Source organism: Hydractinia symbiolongicarpus, chromosome 9 (genome assembly GCF_029227915.1).
Source record: "Hydractinia symbiolongicarpus strain clone_291-10 chromosome 9, HSymV2.1, whole genome shotgun sequence".
Taxonomy (NCBI): domain Eukaryota; kingdom Metazoa; phylum Cnidaria; class Hydrozoa; order Anthoathecata; family Hydractiniidae; genus Hydractinia; species Hydractinia symbiolongicarpus.
In genome coordinates, this window is record NC_079883.1 from 23,309,221 (window position 1) to 23,329,217 (window position 19,997).

The 19,997-nt window shown below is 35.7% G+C and overlaps 4 protein-coding genes across 4 annotated transcripts; 1 reads left to right on the top strand and 3 right to left on the bottom strand.

Annotated features, from left to right (window-relative positions):
- The first annotated feature begins 62 nt into the window (after nucleotides 1-62).
- LOC130657848 (uncharacterized) lies at nucleotides 63-1,328 on the top strand. Its single transcript, XM_057460842.1, has one exon. It carries the CDS (start codon nucleotides 63-65, stop codon nucleotides 1,326-1,328), a length of 1,266 nt encoding a protein of 421 aa, XP_057316825.1.
- LOC130656236 (uncharacterized) lies at nucleotides 1,283-2,740 on the bottom strand. The gene is made up of 2 exons (XM_057459069.1): nucleotides 2,053-2,740; nucleotides 1,283-1,856 (listed from the first exon to the last, which is right to left on the bottom strand). The coding sequence occupies exons 1-2, from the start codon at nucleotides 2,567-2,569 to the stop codon at nucleotides 1,381-1,383; spliced, it is 993 nt and encodes a 330-aa protein (XP_057315052.1). The 5' UTR covers nucleotides 2,570-2,740; the 3' UTR covers nucleotides 1,283-1,380.
- Nucleotides 2,741-4,155: 1,415 nt separating this feature from the next.
- LOC130656904 (protein asteroid homolog 1-like) lies at nucleotides 4,156-13,945 on the bottom strand. The gene is made up of 4 exons (XM_057459846.1): nucleotides 13,656-13,945; nucleotides 7,664-8,088; nucleotides 6,080-7,293; nucleotides 4,156-4,899 (listed from the first exon to the last, which is right to left on the bottom strand). The coding sequence occupies exons 2-4, from the start codon at nucleotides 8,074-8,076 to the stop codon at nucleotides 4,664-4,666; spliced, it is 1,863 nt and encodes a 620-aa protein (XP_057315829.1). The 5' UTR covers nucleotides 8,077-8,088; nucleotides 13,656-13,945; the 3' UTR covers nucleotides 4,156-4,663.
- A 2,377-nt stretch (nucleotides 13,946-16,322) lies between these two features.
- LOC130657849 (ankyrin repeat, PH and SEC7 domain containing protein secG-like) lies at nucleotides 16,323-19,330 on the bottom strand. The gene is made up of 2 exons (XM_057460843.1): nucleotides 16,587-19,330; nucleotides 16,323-16,428 (listed from the first exon to the last, which is right to left on the bottom strand). Exons 1-2 carry the CDS (start codon nucleotides 19,328-19,330, stop codon nucleotides 16,323-16,325), a joined length of 2,850 nt encoding a protein of 949 aa, XP_057316826.1.
- Between the last annotated feature and the right edge of the window lie 667 nt (nucleotides 19,331-19,997).

Genomic DNA, 19,997 nt, shown 5'->3' on the forward strand with positions numbered 1-19,997 from the left:
GAATTTTTTCTACCGGCATTTCCACAACGCGGGAAAATCAGAAAACGAAATCGAAAATAAAAATGGCTGCAATAAATAGACGCTTGCTTTTACTAATTTTGCTGCGAAGAAGATTATCTAGAGCAAGGCAAAGCAAGGGATGTTGGGTTCGTAAAATATTTTCCGAACGTACTTTCAAAGGTGAATATCATGTGCTCATTCAAGAAATGAAATTGTTTGACCATGAGTACTTTTTTAAACAATTTCGCATGTCACCAACCCGGTTTGAGCATTTGTTGTCACTGATTGCTCCGATTATTACGAAATGTTCATTGCGCAGGGAGGCAATTAGTCCGTCAGAAAGACTTTGTTTAACATTACGCTATCTAGTGACTGGTGATTCTCAAGTATCCATTGCATGTAGTTATCGCGTAAGTCCGACATCAATTACTCGCATAGTTGCAGAAACGTGCGAAGCTCTTTGGACGATGTTATTGAGAGAAGGCTACTTGAAATGTCCTACAACGAGTGAAGAGTGGAAAAAAATATCCCAAAAGTTCGAAGAATTATGGAACTTTCCAAACTGCGTAGGTGCAATTGATGGTAAACACGTTATGATGCAAGCACCTGCATCATCTGGCTCTACTTTTTTTAATTATAAAAAGCATCACAGCATAGTTCTGTTAGCTGTATGTAATGCCACTTACGAATTTACGCTAGTGGATGTAGGTCAGTCAGGACGGAATAGCGATGGAGGAGTGTTTTTAAATAGTGACCTTGGAACGGCAATAAACGATCAAACGTTGGGCATTCCTAATGCAAGAATACTTCGTGGAACTCAAGAGAATTTACCATATGTTTTTGTGGGCGATGAAGCATTTCCCCTCAAGCGATTTATGATGAAACCATATGCTAGAAGCAATCTTAATAGCAAAAAAAGAATATGTAACTACCGCTTTTCTCGAGCACGGAGGGTTATAGAGAATTGTTTTGGAATATGCGCTTCAAGATTTCGAATCTTCCGTCGACCAATAATAAGAAAAATAGAGACTGTTGTGAAAATAACAAAAGCTGTGGTGGCTCTCCATAATTATTTAATGAAACACGAATCGGCTAGTTATTGCCCCCCAGGTTACCCTGATGTAGAGGCGACAAATGGTATAACACCTGGAGAATGGCGAAGTGAAACAACAGATTGTAATGGCTTATTACCTATCGCTAACCAAGGTTCTAATAATTTTAGTAGGTCAGCAGCACAGATACGAGATCAATTTTGCACATACTTTAATTCTCCGGCTGGTTCATTAAGTTGGCAATGGGATATAGTAAATACAACTGCAGATATGTGATAACTTTGTAATATATACATAATAAGTCTATATATATTGTATATGATGTAACTTATTCTTCCTCTGTCAAGTTATAAAACAGTTCACTTATCTTCATTTTCGCATATTGTTGTTTTCGGTTTGATAACTCCTTCAAAGTATGTACAAAACTAAGTAAAAACGAAGTTTCAGAATCATTTTCAGCTTTTGAAGGAGCAACTTCCTTATTGTTGTCATCACTTAATGCTTTTATTAACAAAGCATCAACACTCATTTGTAAATCTGCTTTTCTTTTGGCAGATTTCCTTCTTAATGGCTCAACGTTCTCCTGCAAATCATCGTCAACAGTTTGACTTTCAATAGGTATGGGTACATTTGATGTAGTTTTTCGAAGCAGTGAAACGTCTTTCAGGAAATCCAGCTCAGCAAAAAAATTGCAAGTGGGCAGCTTTTTGTTGCCTGCCCCTGAACGTGTCATCTTCTCTCTTCGTTGAAGGCACTTCCGATAGTTGTCACGCAACTTCTCCCATTCCTTTTTCAGATATTCCACTTAAATAAAATAAATTTCTTAAGATATATATATAGCTACTATTTGCAAAAATAAAACCCACGAAAAAATTAAGAAATATCATTAATTCGTGGAAATTTGAAAGTACATGTATGGCTAGACATCTAAAACTGAAAAATATTTTTTAGTTTTGTACAAAATAAGCAAAAAAGGTAGCTAGTAGCTAAGCTAGCTTACCATCAATGTCTCCCAATCTTTTTGAAATTTCCTCCCAGGACCTTATTTTTCTGTCTTTGTCTTTGTATTCTGTTGAGTACACTTTCCATATGCACGAGTACTCTGGCATTAGGTTTACTAACCTTTCATGCACAGAGAGTTCTTCACGTTCTTCTTCACAAGTAGATTTATCAGCAAGATCTTGCTGCTGTTCTGAATCATCAGCATTCTCTTGGGCACTTGGAACTGAAGGACTTGCAATGCCAGAAACAATGCCAGGACTTATAATGCCAGAAAAGCGTTGTTGAAAACAAGATACAGGTGATGGAAGGGGAGATGTAACTGTGGCACTAGCTGCTGGTGCTGAAGGGATCACCACAGCAGAACGAACAGGATATCGCACACGTATCTGCGGTGTTCTTGGTTGTCCAATGCTACAAATTCTCTGTTGTCGCTTCACATGCTCAAAAAATAACTTGTTTCTTATAATCATTTCGTCTTCCCTTGAAGTTTCATCACTACTAGTGTTGTTTGCCATTTTGTTGTTTGTTTACTCTACATCCAGCAATTTCAGCTACCATTTTTGTCCAATTTAAGTCGATTTGATTGGTTGAAAATATTTTTTCCGCCGTAAAGAAAAAAAAAGTTGAAAATTTTCAACTTTTATTTTTGTTCCAACTTTTCCAGCGGCAAAAAAGAACCACCTCTGTTTTGATATACTGCGCATGTGCAATTCGGAAATTTTTCTTTTCCGAGGAAAATTTTCCTGAGTGGAAACGGGCCTTAACTAGCTAAGAGATTGAAAACGAAACCAACCAGCGGCTACACAAAAACCGTCACAAGTTGAATCCAATTTTGAGTGTTCCAAAAGTTTCGGTATTTTCCCCGAATTTGTAGTCCCATTTCGGCAATGCGACCTCAGGTTTTTTATAGCCCTGGGGACTAAATCATGCCGATCAGGACGACTTCTTGGTTTGCAGGGCAGTTCTTTAAAAGATTGATCCATGCGTTTCAGAGTCATAGCCGTGATTAAGGATGGAAAAACCCTCTATAAATGCATATACGGTGCATGCTTTAAATTGAGTCTAAAAAGCTCTGCTTCGCGGGGAGCAAAGAAAAGCTTCCAAGGGAACGAGGAAAATAGTGCGACCCAACAAATGTTCGAGTTAAACAAGGGAAGAAAAATGGGTCGAGGTTCGAGTTATCCGAGGTTCAAGTTAAGTTTTTCATGAGAACAGGTAGATTCTTGTCAACTTTTTTTAAATGATCACCATAGTTTTTTTTAAATAAATGCGTTTATTTCAGTTCGAATTAGTTGAATTAGTATAAATTTTCAAAATCTAGTGTAAACACAATCCGTATAAATAACATTTTGCCGATCTCGGTAACACGGACCAGACTTATTCACCTTTTATATTGGGGAACAATAAAACGCCACCAATCTGATACCTCACTAGACGTAAATGGGACAGAAGAGTAAGTGTAAAATTCTAAGCAAATGGCATTGTGTGATGAGCCTATTATGAAGACTGGATAGGCGAGCATTGGGGAATCACCTTTGTTAACCCAAAAACTGCAAAACTCTCATCATGTGACACCTGAAACAGCCAGTCGAGAACAATCAATGGATGTGGCAATAAACAAGCCATTTAAGATGTACGTAAGAGAACAATTTGAAAAACATTTAAATGAAAACTTTTATAAGCAATACACATCATTGTAAAGATTATTCAGTTATTCCTTTGCAAAAGTGCACCTGTGGATAAGCGCATCAAAGTCTTGCTATCACCGCTGACAAGCGCTGCGCTTGATTACGGCATTTTAAGGTATCTTATCTCGAAAATGATGAAAGAAAGAAAAAACGTTTCCTCTAAATCTCAAAGAAGAAATTTCATTTATTATTTTATTTAAAGAATGTTTACACAGGATTTGTGATTCAAAAATATTCCATATTATAATATGGAATATTTGTGTCTGTATATGTCTATCACGCAAAATGGTAACTGCAGTAGCGAGATACACGACATTGCGGTAAATAAAGGACGGGCGAACCGGTGGACTAACGCACGGCCACCGACTGGTTACAATTAATTGTAAAAACCCTGCTATTAATGTGTCCTGTAATAATTAAAATGTATGTATTTTTAAAAAATATTAAAAGTTATTAACAATATAAAAGGTTGATAAAAAAATTCAAGGAGACAAATCACAGCTCTCACAAACACCGGAAAAAAAGTAAAAATAAATAAACAATGATAAAGAAAAACCAAACAAGCAGAAAGAATGGAAAGATGAAAAAAAAGAAAACAAAAACAGAAAAAAACTATCTAAAGTATAAAATAACTTCTTTTTTACAAATCACATTTTATCACCAGTTAAATCATTCTCTCTCTCTCCCTCACAAACAAACAAAAAAATCAAAAAAAAAAAAACATAAGAAAAAGTTTTGTAACCGACGCATCTCGGGTAATTTTTTGCACGAGGAAAATTTGATTTGAGGACTGAACAGCAGATAAAAAGTAACTTCTATTCAGTTCACATAACGATCATAACAGAAAGGCTGCTACACCTAGTTCCAAAAACTTAATAAATTCACAATTTGCTAGCAACCAGAAAACAAATCCATTTTATTTTACTGATCTATCTCATTGGATGGTTCTTCATCGTCTGGAACCATCAAAGCAGCGAATCTATTCTCTTGCTTGCACTCCTTCTTTTTTACTACTTTTACTTGACTTCTCTTCTTTTTGGAGCCTTTCCTAGCCTCTTTTACAACAATGCATTCCATTACACCAGAGGTAACGATTTTAAAAAACTCGTCATATAACTGACGTTGGGAACTTGTTAACAGATTTTCAGCAGCTTCACCTGAACAAAATTATAACTTACAAAATAAGTTATTCGGCGAAATACAAATGAGACCTTCGTAAAAGTTTGTCATAGGGAGTTTTATCGCAAATTAGGTGCTTTGCTAGCACAGTTAAAATGGAATAAGCTTCACTTTGATGTATCAAAAAGCTAGAGGTGAATTTGATTCCCAAACACTGTTCATCAAAGTTCTTTTTGTATCCCACATGAAAACTTCGCAACCATTTTAGTTTGGCGGTATTTTTTGTCAAAATTGCATTTAGCAGTAAGAATCCGAAATAGTTTTTAGTCTGGCGTGCATATCACTATTTATGTATATGTTCATGGCATCCGGAGGCTTAAATTTGCTCATTCTTAACCATATGAGAATGTTGTGAAGTTTTTATGTTTTTTGTTTCGTGAGCAGTTTTTCTTTTTATTCTTTATGTCTGAATTAATCAGTGTGTAGTGCGATTTAAAGTGTAATTACTGATGTTTAAAATTCAAATGCAAGCCTGAAAAATTACATCCTTAAGCCTCATTTTGGAATTTTAATTGCTTATTAAAAAAAGCATGTACTAGTAGGCAGAAATTAACTATATCACGTGATTTCATACACAATTTGGTGAATTTGTCCCCATACAGAATGTAACTGTATAAAATGTCAACCAACTTTGGAGAACTGCTAACGTTTTTTAGAAAAGCATTGACGTTATTTGAAATTTTAACTTTCCGTTTGTGTAATTAACCTGGCACGCATATAAACTTACACTTTCATCATCTTTTTTTTATTTAGCGGATAATCTTACTTACACACAAGGCCACCCGTGTAAGCCCAATTAAAGGGACTTCAAAACGGGGTGTTGATTTTTTACTTTAGTACGCACAGCAAGTCGAGCTAATAATGCAGAAATTGTATAAAACAAAACAGATTTAATTTTAAACCAATTTCGCCCTAAAACAATTTTATGGTAACAAATTAAAAAACGAAGCAGTTTCACGTTTTAAATTAATTTGGACACGACCAAATATAAAGTAACAAAAAATCAATATTTTGAGGTCATTATTATTTTCAGCATGACTTTTTTTATTTTATCGAAATCACTGATCTTGTTGTTAAAACCACCAGAGCTATATCTTAACTTTAACGTTACAGTCTTTTTAACTATAGTTCATTGGCAGACATTTTAAATAAACTCACCAGTGCGAAGACTTTGGTAGACACAGTGGGCGTCTCCGCCATTAAATATGCTCTTTGATGGAGGACACTGAAAAGGGCGTGCTATCAGGTCGTTCAAGAATCGCAAGTAGTAAAAAATTGACTGCCAGGAACAAAAGTGGTGGGCAACATCCACATCAAATCGTCTTTGCTTAAACTTTAAAGGTGAAGAGGAGTGACAATAATATGTAAACGCTATAAGTAGACTTTGTATAAGTTCCACTTGTAAATTGATACCATTTCTAAAAGTAGCTTGGATCCAATACTTTAGGGAGAGAAGAAACAAAACATATGGACCTTGAATTCCAATTAACGATTCAAATGGAAACTGTACTAAGTCACATAGGTATCTTTGTTTATCTTTGTTCGAGTACTTTCCAAGAATTATGTCAAGAGGTATTCTCTGCATCTCTGTTAACGTAAGCTCAATATCAAACTGTTTATAGTAGTTACCAGCTCGTCTGAACTCCTTTACACAAATTTGATCTTCAGGTGAAGTTGCCAAAAGAATAGCATAAATATAACACCGCAGTTCTGTTGATAGTTCACAGCTTGCTTTTCTTTCGTAATTCTCACATTGTATTTTGACAAAATGAGTTTTCTTGGTACATATATCTACAGCAAACGGAGATAACAAACCGAAACTACACATATTGTAAACATATTCCTCTCTACTTTTAATGTCAACATAGTCTAACTGTTTAAGACTTGTTTTCTGTGTCAACAAGATCGTATACATGGCATTACAGTCCTCCTGATCAATATCAACATCAAATTCCCTCAATATGGTTGAAATTTCTTCTTGCAATGCCACTTCAATCTCTTTATTGCGACTACAAATATCATCCACTACATTATCCGGGCATGTAAATTTACGAAGGTAATTGCATATCAAAGTTACACGAGAATTAATACTTTTTACGCACGCACCACATGACTGTTGTATTTGTCTCAACAATTGTTCTGTGCTGTAATCGTTTCCCAATATTACACCTAGCATTGGTAGCATAGTTTCACTTAACTGTAAGTGATCAGCCAGGTAAGATCTTTTGTAGAGAAGTGCTTTTGAGGCATATAAAACACTATCTAATTTGATTACACCTTGAATGACATTTGTCAAAAAGAAATCACTGTCAAGACTCACAACTGGACAATTTATCTTGTTGGCAAGTGCAGCCACTGCTAAGTCTGCTTCCCTGAAAAGAAAAACAAAAATATGTTTTGGAAAAAATGCATACTCTTCTCTATCTTGCGTTAAATCCAAAGTAACAGGGTCTTCAAAACAAATTAAATGAACCTGGAACAAATAAATAAGCAAAACAATATTTTCAAAAACCTTTAATGCTTTCAATTTCAGTAACCCTTATATATTTAGGCAAATAATTATTTTCAAGATATCTTAAAGAAATTTCAAGTAAACATATATTGGGCTTATTTATGTAACGTGAAAAAAGATAAAATTGGGGGAAATTTAGTAACAGGCAAGCACCGCTATTAAAATTTGAAAATCAAAACTTATAATACAATTTCAGATTGAAACAAACGAAAAAGAAGATTTTCACTTACTTTTTTGCAACAACAAAGTTTATTTTCATATCTTGCATAACTTCAATAAATATTTCCATCGTCAATACAGGTTTTGGTAAGCTATGGTCACTTTTATGTGCCAACTTTTGTATAACCTTTATTTCTTTTTCACGCCGTTGGCAAATTGTATTATTTTTAATGGGGATGTTACTACCACCATCTAAAACAACATAAGGTGCCACATGCCACTGTCGAAGTGTTTCAAAATATTTCTGAAATACTGTATACAGCATGTGATAGTCTCCTCCACATCGTGCAGGAACCTTCCTCGATAATTTATGATACAAACAATTACCATCAAACATCAGACATTTTCCTTTGACATCAACTTTTTGTTTGAATAAAACGTTATGATGTTCTTCTACGTATGTTGTCAACTGGGTCACTCCCATTGTTGATTATTTCTGGTAAGTAAAAAAAAATACATATTTAAACTTCACCTCCTACTTAAACAACAAGTTGATTTCATATAAAAGAGCTGGAAAAGTTGTCTATGAATATTTATTTTTTAAAGAAATCTTTATTGGTTCTTTAAAATTATATCTACATTGCAAAACAATTGCATGCATGTTTTGTGAGCAGTTGTTTTTATTCTTATGTCTCAATTAACCAGATTTAAGTTGAAATTACAGATGCTCAAAATTTAGATGTAATATTTTTTTTTAAATAAGCATATTTTGAGCCTAGTCATGTGTTTTTCATAGGCACATTCCGAAAAATCTTTTTGCCATTAGCATAACCTTAGCTTATTTTGAGCCCCAAAAAGTACTTTTCATAAGCATCCTCAAGCCTCATTTTGGAATTTCAATTGGTCATAAAAGAAAAATATGAATGTTGTCATAGTCAATGCACCTCATGCATTAGTGAGAAAAATCTTCAAATAAAATGTATGCCATTGCAATCATACAAGAAAAGGCTCTTTGCCCACAATATGCATAAACCTTCAAACATCCTAGTTATGTAAATTTTACAGATCCTGTTCTACAGACTTCAACTCCAGTTGCCAATCAGGCTACTTTGATTTTGGGTGGGTCGTCTGCCACTGCCTTAAATCTTCTGTTGGTCAGCCTAGAAGTAGTCAACCAAGTACAAGATGAAAATCCAGCTATCAACAAACTTATTAAGAAATGCAACAATTGTCTTAGTCAGTCAAGCCTAGAATACAATAAGCTTGACAACTACCAGTGCTTATGCAGAAGTAGACAAACAACTAGATACCCTTTTAGATGATGGAGTGAATAAAGTCACTCGGACATGGGTAAATCTTTTGGTTGTTATAACAAAGAAAGACTAAAGTCTTTGCATTTGTTTATATGGGTGTTGCCAACAGTGCCATCATTCAAGATCCTTTTCAGATTCCAACACTGGAAGAAATCCTGTTAGTATTCAATGGGTGTACAAAATTTACTACCTAGGATCTTAACCACGGCTGTCATCAATTATAACTATAAAAAAAGTCAAGATCTGCAGCATTTGCCATTCATCGTGGAATCTTTCAGTACTTACTATTGAGTTAGTGCAGCTGCTGAAGTCTACCAGTGACACATTAAAGGACTACATAGTGTAAAAGATATGGCACATGATAAAATACTTGGAGAGACTAGTAAGTGTATTTTGCAGGAGATTGCAGAAGAAAAATCTCCCAGCTAATTAAAAGAAATGCAAATTCATGCAACTTAAACTTTTATACATGGGACACAAATTATCTGCAGATGGTCCTGATAATTGCAAAGTAGAGGCCATTCAAGCACTGAAAGAGCAATTTGCTAGACTGATTGAACCCCTTCGACGATTAATGTCAACTAGAAATGAACAGCTGCACAGCAAAATTCTTTCAGCAAATTGAAGTTTGCATTGATGTCATCTCGTACTTTAGGATATTTAAATGCTACGGCGGATACTGAAGTCATTACGGATGCATCACCTGTTGGCCTTGTGCCATATATGTGCAACAACAAAGACGTGACAGAAGTAGTCGATACAGCCAACATGCACATGAGAATCTATCTTGTTTGGTATACAGCAGTTTCAAATGGTAAACGTTTTATTGTATGACGGATTATAAACGTTTCGTCAAACTATATATGCTACCTAGTAATGCACCTTCACATACAGAGCGATAACCTGTTTAATGGCTTATGATTTCCAGGTATTTTATCAACCAGGATCACATAACTCTGCAGATTATCTCTCCTGCTTGAATCCCCTAGTAACTAAAGTGAAAGGTCAACATATGTCTGAGGATTACATCAGGCACGTGACTGATCACTACTGCCAAATAGTAAGACAATAGCTGAAATTGTCAAAGCCACAAGTGAGGCCAAAGAGCTGCAGATGGTTGTTAAAAGCGTTTCTACATTATGGCCCAAACACTTGCATAATACTACCTGCTACAGAAATAAAATGTATCAGAATTGTCATTCTAATATCTTTACATCAGGTTTGGTGGCCTGGCATGAACGTAGAGGCTGAATATGTCTAACAATGTCATGCAAGTCAAGTTGTGAATGATGCAGAATTCAAACAGACACCAATTATGTCTATACTTCAATCCATAAGAATCCTAGTTAATGATTGACTGTGACCTCCTCTGTGGTATCTATCATGTTCTGGTGTGCGTGGACTATTATATATATTTGCTGTTAACTGAAACGTAAAAAATGCATTTAAGCAGCTATTACAGATAAAAAGGACTGGAAGGTATCTTTATAAAATTACCGTACCACTCATCATTGTATAACTGAGGAAGCACCAGCAAAACTGATGTTTTGCTGAGATGTTACAGACAAACTTCCACCTCCAAATCACTCACTTAATACAGCTGTTACCCAACATGAAAAGACAATAAAGGAGGCTATGAAGAAACATATGATGTCAAGAGAAATCCAAGACCACATAACTTTAATGTTGGTCAGACTGTTCTTGTCAGAAATGTATCAAAGATTTATGACAAATTTATTCAGTGGTATTGTCAGACTGCAGTCAGTATGAAATAAAGGGAATCAGCATCAGTCTTCTGTTTAATGGGAAAGAGATCAGAAGAGTTTCTTATAGTAAACCATTCTGGTCTGGTCAATCTCCAACTTTTGAATTACAAATATATACTGTCTAGTGTTGATTCATGGTTGTCGCTCAGCGATCCATATCTCAGCTTTTAGAAGAATCTTGAAGTGACACTGTTCCCTACAAAAATAAATCCTCTTAAGATAATGAAGACACTGATAACAACATGCTCAATTGGCATGCCTAATGAGAAGGCACTAGGTGATGTCAAATCTAATAATGATGTATCAGGTGAAGCCGAGCTGATTGGGGATTTACAAGGTGATGACGAGCCTGGTGTTGATAATGTAATTAATAGTTAAGTGTTGTACAATGACGGTTCATAAGCAGATAATAAAAGTGAAGGCATATTAAAGCTAATAAAACAACAGCCTATAAGGTTCAAGAACTATATATTATATTTCTATGTACAAAGACTGTGTTTAACAGAATACAAAAATATTTTTTCATTTTAATGTTTAGCATAAACGTTTGTTGTGTATGCTTTTTTGTTAAGTGTTTGTTTTATTTATAGCATAAAATTTTGGATGTGCGAGATGTTGTTTATTGTTCCTCGTAGTTACTTCTGCCATATTAACAGGCCATAACTTGAGACAAGTGCGATCCCACCCTCTACTCGCCCACACACTTGTAAACAAATTTACGAGTGCTTTTTATCGCACCCGTGATTTTTTTCTTTTTCTAAAATATTATAGAGCGATGAAAAAGGCTTTCATGATTTTTAAACGATCTAAGTTGATATTTTCACTTTCTACGATGCCGTTTTTCTAATTTTTAAACGATCTACCGCGATCTTTTTGCTATTTACAATCCCGTTTTGATTGTTTTTAAACGATCCACAGCGAACTTTTCACTTTCTACGATCTCGATTTGTTATTTTTATGACGAATGCAGACATTTACATAGTTTGATAGCTAATTTCTTTTAAAAATCAGAGATGAGTGATAAACATGTTATGTTATGCGATTTGAACTTAAACAATTTAACAAAGTGTTGAAGCGAATTAATTTTAATTAATTTTACGATTGCGAAGCGAATGCAAAACTATTTGGAAACGATTTTTAATTCAAGGAAGAGATATTTTTTAAATTTGATTCAAAATTGTATAGAGATCGTTTCAAATAAAATATTATATATGCGAATTGAAACGATTATTTTCAAAACGATCGTGGAGACGGTCCCTTAGTATTCACAAATCGCACTTGTAAATTTTGCTTACGAGTGCAATTTTTCACACAACATGGGACTCGTAACTTTTTTAGCGGGTGCTGTTTGTAGCTCTGGCATGTTTTTATTCAAGAAATGGCCTGTATTTAACAGAAACTGGTCTATTTTGTTTATATATATTTACCGTTAAACAGTAGCAAAAACTCATTCACATACGGAGTCAATCACACTTGATCAACTCTTTGTTATTCCTTAATTAGCCAAAATGACGTTCTATCTTCAACAACCCCCACCCTTTCTAGCAGAAATGTCACACTAATTTTCGATATTTCCCAAATGCAAATATACCATTTTCCAGCATCTTTTGTGGTCCATATGTTTCGCTGTGCGAAGCGTAAAGCCTCCATGCAACCTGGCCGCACTAACTATCTGTAAAAATAAACAAAACGAATGAGATACCATATCATGGCATCTATTGGCCACTTCGCAAAACTGAATTGCTTTTATAAAGATTATTGACCAACCTCAAACCCAGGCACACTTTGTTTTTTACATCATATGGAGTCGGCAGTACTGTTCTGCCTGGATAATGAACATTGGCCTGATTAAGTAAGGCAACTTGCCCCAGTTAATACATAATCAGGGCAACACAATAGGGACAGGCCGGCTTATGTATAACATTTTTATATTATTTCTCACTTATTATAGAACACAAATAATCGGGGAAGGCCGGCTTATGTATAACAGTCAAAATTTTTTCGAGACTTATAGAACAAATATAATTGGGGCCCATCACTTTTATATCATTTGTCATCACTTCTGACAAGCAAATAGCCCTGGTAGCAAAGTTGTTGTTGTTCTCAAATGAAACAAAATTTCTTGGCAAACACTAAATTTTGGGATTCACAAGTTTAATTACTTTTCACCAAACTTAATTCCTGCAAAAAGAATAATTTAGGTTCCGTGAAATTTAGTTAATTCAAAGTATATTATGTTGAAATGTATTTACTACAAGATTAGTTTATACTAAGAATTACATCGATACTTTTTTATTTCACCATTTCTAGTTTTTAGGGGTGTTCTATTTTCCAAAGAATGTTTAATTCACAAAAATTCGAAGAAAATGCCAATGACAGTCTGCCTGGCCAGCCATTATATCAGCGTTCATAATCCGGTCACCACGACATAACCAGTGCAAGATAAACATAATGGGACCATGCGTACATAATCCGGCTGTGCCGGTTGTAAACAGGCCGTTTTCACAATCCGGGCAGAACAGTACCACAGAGTCTATCATGCTTCAAAGTATATTCTTCATATTATTTTCTTCATAGTGCCAACCTGGTAGGCTGTGTTGTGAGCAGTTTATTTATGTAGCTATATCTAGCTATTTTATAATGCTTATTGTATATGTTCCAAGAAACAAGTGTTTTATTGATATTTGGTTACTTCTTTTTGAAAAGGAAAATCGATATTTTAATAAATGTCATGGTCAAAACCCCCTTCCCCTAAACGTCGAAATGATGTTTTTTTGAAAAAATCGATTTTTGACTCTTCCCTAATCAGGTGGGTGAGACATCCTCCTACTAGGTAAAGCCATTGGGGGAGATATAGCTACCCATACCTGGCTACCATAATATGCAATCACCAGTTTTTAAAAATGCTTTCTGTAAAGTTATTTTTACAGAACTTACAGCTAGTGGGATAATAACAGTACACATATGGAAGATGCATGACTTACTGGAAACGAGAATCCATTCATCCCCAAATGTCTCTTGCTACGACAGGAATGGTTTAGGCTTTAGGCCACGCCCACACCACAAGACTATCGGATATGCGAAACGGATACTGAAACGGCATTGTATGCATTGTGGAAACAGAAATGGCAACAGTAGAAGGAAAACAAACGCTTAAGTTTATGTAGTACGCAACCATTAGAAATACTGTTAAAAAGTTTTCCTATATCCATGTACACATACGTAATCTGGAAAATAAATATCCGGAGAAGCCAGGATTAATATTTATCCACAGCGTGTGAACATGGTCTTATCTTTTTTAGGTCTGGTATTGATTCTGAGAAAAAGCCATGCCTCAAAAAGCAGGACTTGAGTCCCCGTTTCCAATTTTTTTCCCTTGGAATATATTTTATTCTCGTCCCTAGGGTTTGTTGCCTAATGTCAAAGCTGCTAGCGCTTACTTGATGTAACGGCCTCGCAGTGTCAAAAAGACTAGAACTCCTGGGGACGAGGATGGATATATTAAAAACTTTTGAAAAAACAAAATAACGCGGTTCTAAAATTTTGCACTTGATCAAACGCGCTTATTTAAAAGAGCCGGTACAACCACTCGTTCGGCCGGTACAATCAGTCGTAAGACCAGAACAACCACTTGTTTTCGGCTGGTACACTGACTGATCCTGTAATAGCAGCAAATACAGGAATAACAACACAAAGAAAAGAAAGAAAACCTGAATCGAAAGAAAAATACGATCTGCATACCAAACTCGTCCCCAGCGCCTTTTGTCTCTTTTTTTACTGAACGGCGAGGCGCTGGGGACGAGTTTGATCTGCATACCTATCACCGACATAATCATTATCACCATGGAGATCAAGGAACTTTTCCAAGCTTGTATAAACCCGCCCACAACATACCTTGATTTCGGGATTTGATTTGCTCTTTGATTCATAATAATTAACCTTACCTCCCGCGAGAAACAATTTAAGCTCGTTTTTGAAAGACCTTTAAAAGTTATCTAGAAACCTTGGTTTTTTTTGTCTAGGGGCTGTTCATGTGGGAAATATTTCCTTGGTTAGCGGGGAAATATTTCAGCATGGCATAATTTTTACTTTCTGTTCATATGGCATGGGCGAGAAAACTTTTCCCGGGTGAGAAAATACCATGTGATAAGTTACTATTGTTTATTGTGATAAGAATCTATTGTTTATTTCTCGCGGAAACAATCTGAAATTGACCGATTCCCGAATTGTGATGGGATGGGAAAATGTTATAGGAAACTGTATGTAAGAAAAGAGCATTAATTACAATCACACTGTTGACACTGTCGCATTTTTGGTTTTACTACCAGTATCTGTATCACTCGTTGTCTTTCTCTTCTCACATTCGCGAAAATTAATCCTGTGAAAAATTTGTAACAACCTGTTCAAGAAATTTGAAACTCTTGCTGCAAAGATCAGCTATCCATCACCACGAAAGGCGATTAAAGCGGTCTTTAAAATTTAACAAATCTCGCGGTATCACTTTGTAAGTCAAGTTAAAGTTTTTTAAATCAGGTAACGACTTTAATAACAAGAGACAAGTTTTCGAAAGTTGAGATAATTCGCGACACTGTGTGTATGATGCCATGGAAGAAAAACGTTTTTGAAAAAGACGTTCTCCGTTTTCCCTCTTGAAATGGTGGAAGCAAAATTATATCTTTTCATAGGAGCAGATTGCTTCGAGTTTCCAGAAAATTGATCATCAAAAAGGCGACAATAGTCTACGAGGAATTGAAAAGGTGCAGTGAACAAGAACCTAGGATTGATTTAAAAGCTAGAATAGGATGGCTGCGTGGATTCCTCCAACGTACAGGCTTTTCTTTACGACGCAAGACATCAACAAGATCCAGATCGATTAATTGATAAGTTAGTATCCTTCATAATTTCAGTACGCTGTTTAAAAATGAAATACAAATATTGATTATCCGACACCATTGCTATGGATGAGACACCTGTTTCGTCCGACTTGGTGTCAGAAACAACTATCGATGTCTCAGGAGTAAAAACAGTGACTATGAAAACGACTGGTCACGAAAAGTGTAGAGTTTTGGTATGAATGGCTGGAGAAAGAAGGGTGCTACCAAGAGAAGCTGTAGCTGGTAATTTGAAAGCTCCCCCCCCCCTCCCCCCCCCTAGAAAATGCGTTGTCGAATAGGTTCCATCTGTTTGGCAGTGAAGGATGAAGAAATTCACTGCTTGAAGCTAAAACAACCTTGTAGCGCTGGTAAGAAAATGTTAAAATACCAACTTTCCATTTTATGTTAACCCTATGAAAATTCGTTTACGAGGGAACCAAATTGAATAATATGATATCGCCCTCGCGACGCCGGACTTTATGCTTTTAGATGAAGATGGTGAAGATGATGAAGAAGAGGAATTAGACTTCTTAGATTAGTGTTTCTTTATATCAAAACAGAAAAAACTCTCAGTGAAAAGGTAAACTGCACTAGTGATTTTTTTTATTAACCGCCCAGGACTTAATTAAGCGCCCTGTTCGTATAAGCGCCCACCCTGAAAGTTCAAAAAAAAATCATTTACGGAATATCTTTTAATTATTATTTTTTTTAAGTTTTTTTCAGTTAATGAATAATTACTCTTTTAATAACATTTTCTGAAAATGGATCCAAAAAATTTCAGTATCCTTTTTTGGCGGTAGAATAAGTTACAGTCTGCAAAATATAATACATTGTAACAAAATCGAAAGGTTGGTTTGACAAGAAAGCAAGACAACACCGGGGACTGTGTATTTGTTAGAAATGCTATACTAAACAACTCTAAAGGTTCTTAAACAGTAAACTATACGCTAAATTATTGGAAAAATAGGAACAAAGATCAACAGCTCCTTTTGCAAACCCCTTAAACTCACGCTATTTTAAGACAAAATGTTCTGAATATACCTCAAAATAACTTCTTGATCTTCTGATTTGTCGCGAACCGTAACTTTTTGTCTCGATATTTGTGCATTCGGAAAAAAGAAAGATTCCCGATTAACAAATGCGGTAATATTTCTTACATGCTTAGCAATAGCTTCACTGCTTTCTGTCTGAGTGTCTCTCAAGCAGACTTCACTTCGTTTTACTTCGGTCCGCGTTGCGTCGCGATTTTTTATTTCGTGGTACTGAGCAGCGTAATGTATTGCCGCGTTTTTGAAATCATACGTGTTAAAGATCGTGCGAACTTTAAATTTAGAAGTTTTAGAAAGCTGCAAAGAAGATATGTTCTTTAGAGTTTTAAGCAAGACAAATGCTTCTTTTAAACTTGGAGTAGAAGACTGCAAAATATTTCTTTCAATTAGAGAGGTCGATAATCGAATCTGGGTCGCTTCTTTTGTTTTGGATCCTGCTGCTTTCATTAAAACGCCACAAAAATTATCTTGGTTAGAACGAATAAGCGATACAGATTTGTCAACTGAGTCTTTCGGCCAGAAGGTATCGGGGAATCTCACCACCGGTACAACGTCAATCGAAATATTTAGTTCGCCTATTTCTTCTGTCGGGCATTGCAATTCAACGTACAAATTAGCGCCCACGTTTATTTCACGCTCAAAGTCACCCTGAAGTTTGTAACTCAAGGGCATCCAGTACAAATCAAGATCATCCCAAAAACAAGGCTTTTGCATTATTTTAAAAACCTGAGAATGGAAGTAGCGTATGAATTTAGCTGTATCGAAATACCCAGATGTTCGGAAACAAGCATCTGCATCTGCAATGCCATCCAAAGAGGTTTGATTGCTCGTGTCTTCTGCTGTGGGTACACGAGTCATCACTTGTGATTGTCCGATGTCAATAATTCGATTGTTTTTTAGACGAATAAAACCAGGTTCCGTTTCCGTTTCGTCACAAACAAAATCTTCTAACAACCCATGAACAATGAAAAGGTAATCAAATTCGTCTGGGAGTCCGACCTTCGTTCCCTCACTTACCCCTCCCGACACTAGGGCCTCGTAGGTGAAAAATGAATCACTTCGAGATAATTCCTTTTCAAGTCGTTTCATTAGGGTTTCTACGCGTTTTTTTATTGAAAAGTTGTCTTTTAGCTGTGCCACTGATCCTACACCAGGGGTTTGAAGCAGCTCAAAAATCAGTTGTTTGTTTTCACGAACTTTCACTGCAGCGTCTGCTGCGCCATCTTTTGGAATAGTCAAACACTTTTTAAGTTCGTCTTGCTTAGCGAGATTTTCTTTGTATTTCTGCATACATTCGTCATGGTTAGTGTCACATTTATCTCTTAACAAGTCAAACTTTTTCCGGTTGTGCTCGTTGAGAAAATTTACATAATACGCGGCGGTTTTACCAAAGTTATCTTTGATGTTCACATCAATGCCCCTACTTATCAACGTGTCTACCATCTTTATATCAGTAAAACAATTCAGCTGAAAAACACAATGATGGAGAGCGGTTCGATTGCACTTGTCAGTTGAATTTATATTAGCACCGCGATTGAGTAAAAAAGTGACACTGTCAAGTAAACCCTTGGAAGCAGCTCTCACAAGGGCGGTCATTTCATTAATATCTCTTGCGCTTATATCTCCTCCTTGTGATATTAAATATTCCATCACTTTTTCTCTCTCCTCGTCTAAATTGTTCCGACAAAACGTTTTGTTTTTTTCGTCAAAGTACGAATACTCATCGCGAAAAACCAGACAACTGTAAAGCGGTGTATGCCCGAAACAATTTCGTACATCAACCTCAGCTCCACTTTCGATTGCCATTTTAACGGCACACAGGTTAGGACTTTTTTCGCATAAATTATGCAGGTAAGCATCTCCAGTGAATGTGCGTGAATTGATATCAACGCCTGCGTTAATAAGAAGACGAAAGCACTCTTTAAAATCGTCCTTACAAAAATTAATTTCCATCGTTCTCAGTGCATGAAGAAAGGTTTCTCCGACAATTCCACCGACAACGTTGATATCACCGCCATTCTCCAACAAAAGTCGAATAACTGTCGGATTTACGTTGGAGCATGCGTGTGATAACGGTGTTTCTCCCCAAACGTCACGACAATTGACGTCAGCCCCACCTTGAATCAAGTGTTTAAACATTTCAGCGGCTATTTCACGATCGTTTTCGTCATTTATTATCGGGCAAAACCAATGTAAACACGTCATGCCGTCCGATGAAGTAGCTTTGACATCGACGTTCATTTCTAACAAAATTTTCAACTTCTTATATTGTGTGTCTAAATTAACAATATTTTCTAAATCCAGTTCTATTGGTTCTCTTACTACATGCAAAAGACTGGAAAACATTGAAACTAGTCCCCTAGCCTGGACATCAGCGCCATTATTTAGTAATAGCTTAAACAAATCGAAGCTAACGATTGGAGTGCAGGCTATCATAAAAGGCGATTCCGCAAAATTTTTAATATCGCCTGAAGGGACATTGGATGCCATTATATTAACATCTGCGTTACCATTTTGAATTAAAATTTCGCATAATTGTTTTTGGTTGGTTGCTACGGCCCAATGAAGTGGTGTCCATTCCTCTTGCTTATTTACTACTTCAAAATAATTGACATGTGGGAGGGATTTGACAAGCGGTATTAAAACTTCTTTTGAGGCTCCACTTTTTACATGTTCCAGTATGTCTTCTTGTATTTCCAACAACGTTTCGTCCCATTCGTTTATTTCCTTGTCCATTTATTTATATTGCTGGAAACGTAAAACGTAACATAAAAGCAAACAAACAAAAACAAACAAACAAAAACAAACAAACAAACAACAAATAAATGAACTACAACAAAGACAACATCAAATTATTAAAAGTACATTTAGATCCAACAAAGTTTAGCAACTTTCGTTTTATTGAAACAAAAAAAACCTTCATCTCATAATTCCACAACGAAGCTCTCCTTCCTCTATGCTACGATTTAATAATAAATTTAATAATTTTTAATTATTTACACTAATAATTTTTCTACGAGGGAAAACAGGTCATTAATCATTGATTTTTGCTTACGCTTTTATTATGACGGCTAATAGAAAATCAAGACTTAAGACCCTGGCCATACTGATTAAAATACCCGATTAGGTGATTCCAATAAAAATTCATGGAGGGATGGAAGGGCCACTGCGAGAAGCCCTTTGTTATTTATCTGATATAAATTAACACGGTACAAAGAAGTTGATTTAGAAAAAAACATTTTAAAAAACGACCCCTATAATCGCCGTAAAATCATAAAGGTGTTTTTTATTTCCGTAATTTTATACCGACCAACTCATCAAGTCAAAAGTGAATTTCATATTTTTTTTCTTCATTGTGTTTGAAACCTTGCAGAGTTTTTATCTTCTCATTTTGTTCCTTATT

Bases quoted from the DNA above. Each gene is read 5' to 3' on its own strand.
- LOC130656904 (XM_057459846.1), bottom strand. From the start codon at position 8,076: ATGGGAGTGACCCAGTTGACAACATACGTAGAAGAACATCATAACGTT. The intron at 7,294-7,663 runs GTAAGTGAAAAT...TTTTCTTTTCAG, and splicing joins AACTTTGTTGTTGCAAAAAA to GGAAGCAGACTTAGCAGTGG. The intron at 4,900-6,079 runs GTGAGTTTATTT...AATTTTGTTCAG, and splicing joins CTACCAAAGTCTTCGCACTG to GTGAAGCTGCTGAAAATCTG.
- LOC130656236 (XM_057459069.1), bottom strand. From the start codon at position 2,569: ATGGCAAACAACACTAGTAGTGATGAAACTTCAAGGGAAGACGAAATG. The intron at 1,857-2,052 runs GTAAGCTAGCTT...ATTTTATTTAAG, and splicing joins AAGATTGGGAGACATTGATG to TGGAATATCTGAAAAAGGAA.
- LOC130657849 (XM_057460843.1), bottom strand. From the start codon at position 19,330: ATGGACAAGGAAATAAACGAATGGGACGAAACGTTGTTGGAAATACAA. The intron at 16,429-16,586 runs GTATATTCAGAA...ACAAATACACAG, and splicing joins GATCAAGAAGTTATTTTGAG to TCCCCGGTGTTGTCTTGCTT.
- LOC130657848 (XM_057460842.1), top strand. From the start codon at position 63: ATGGCTGCAATAAATAGACGCTTGCTTTTACTAATTTTGCTGCGAAGA.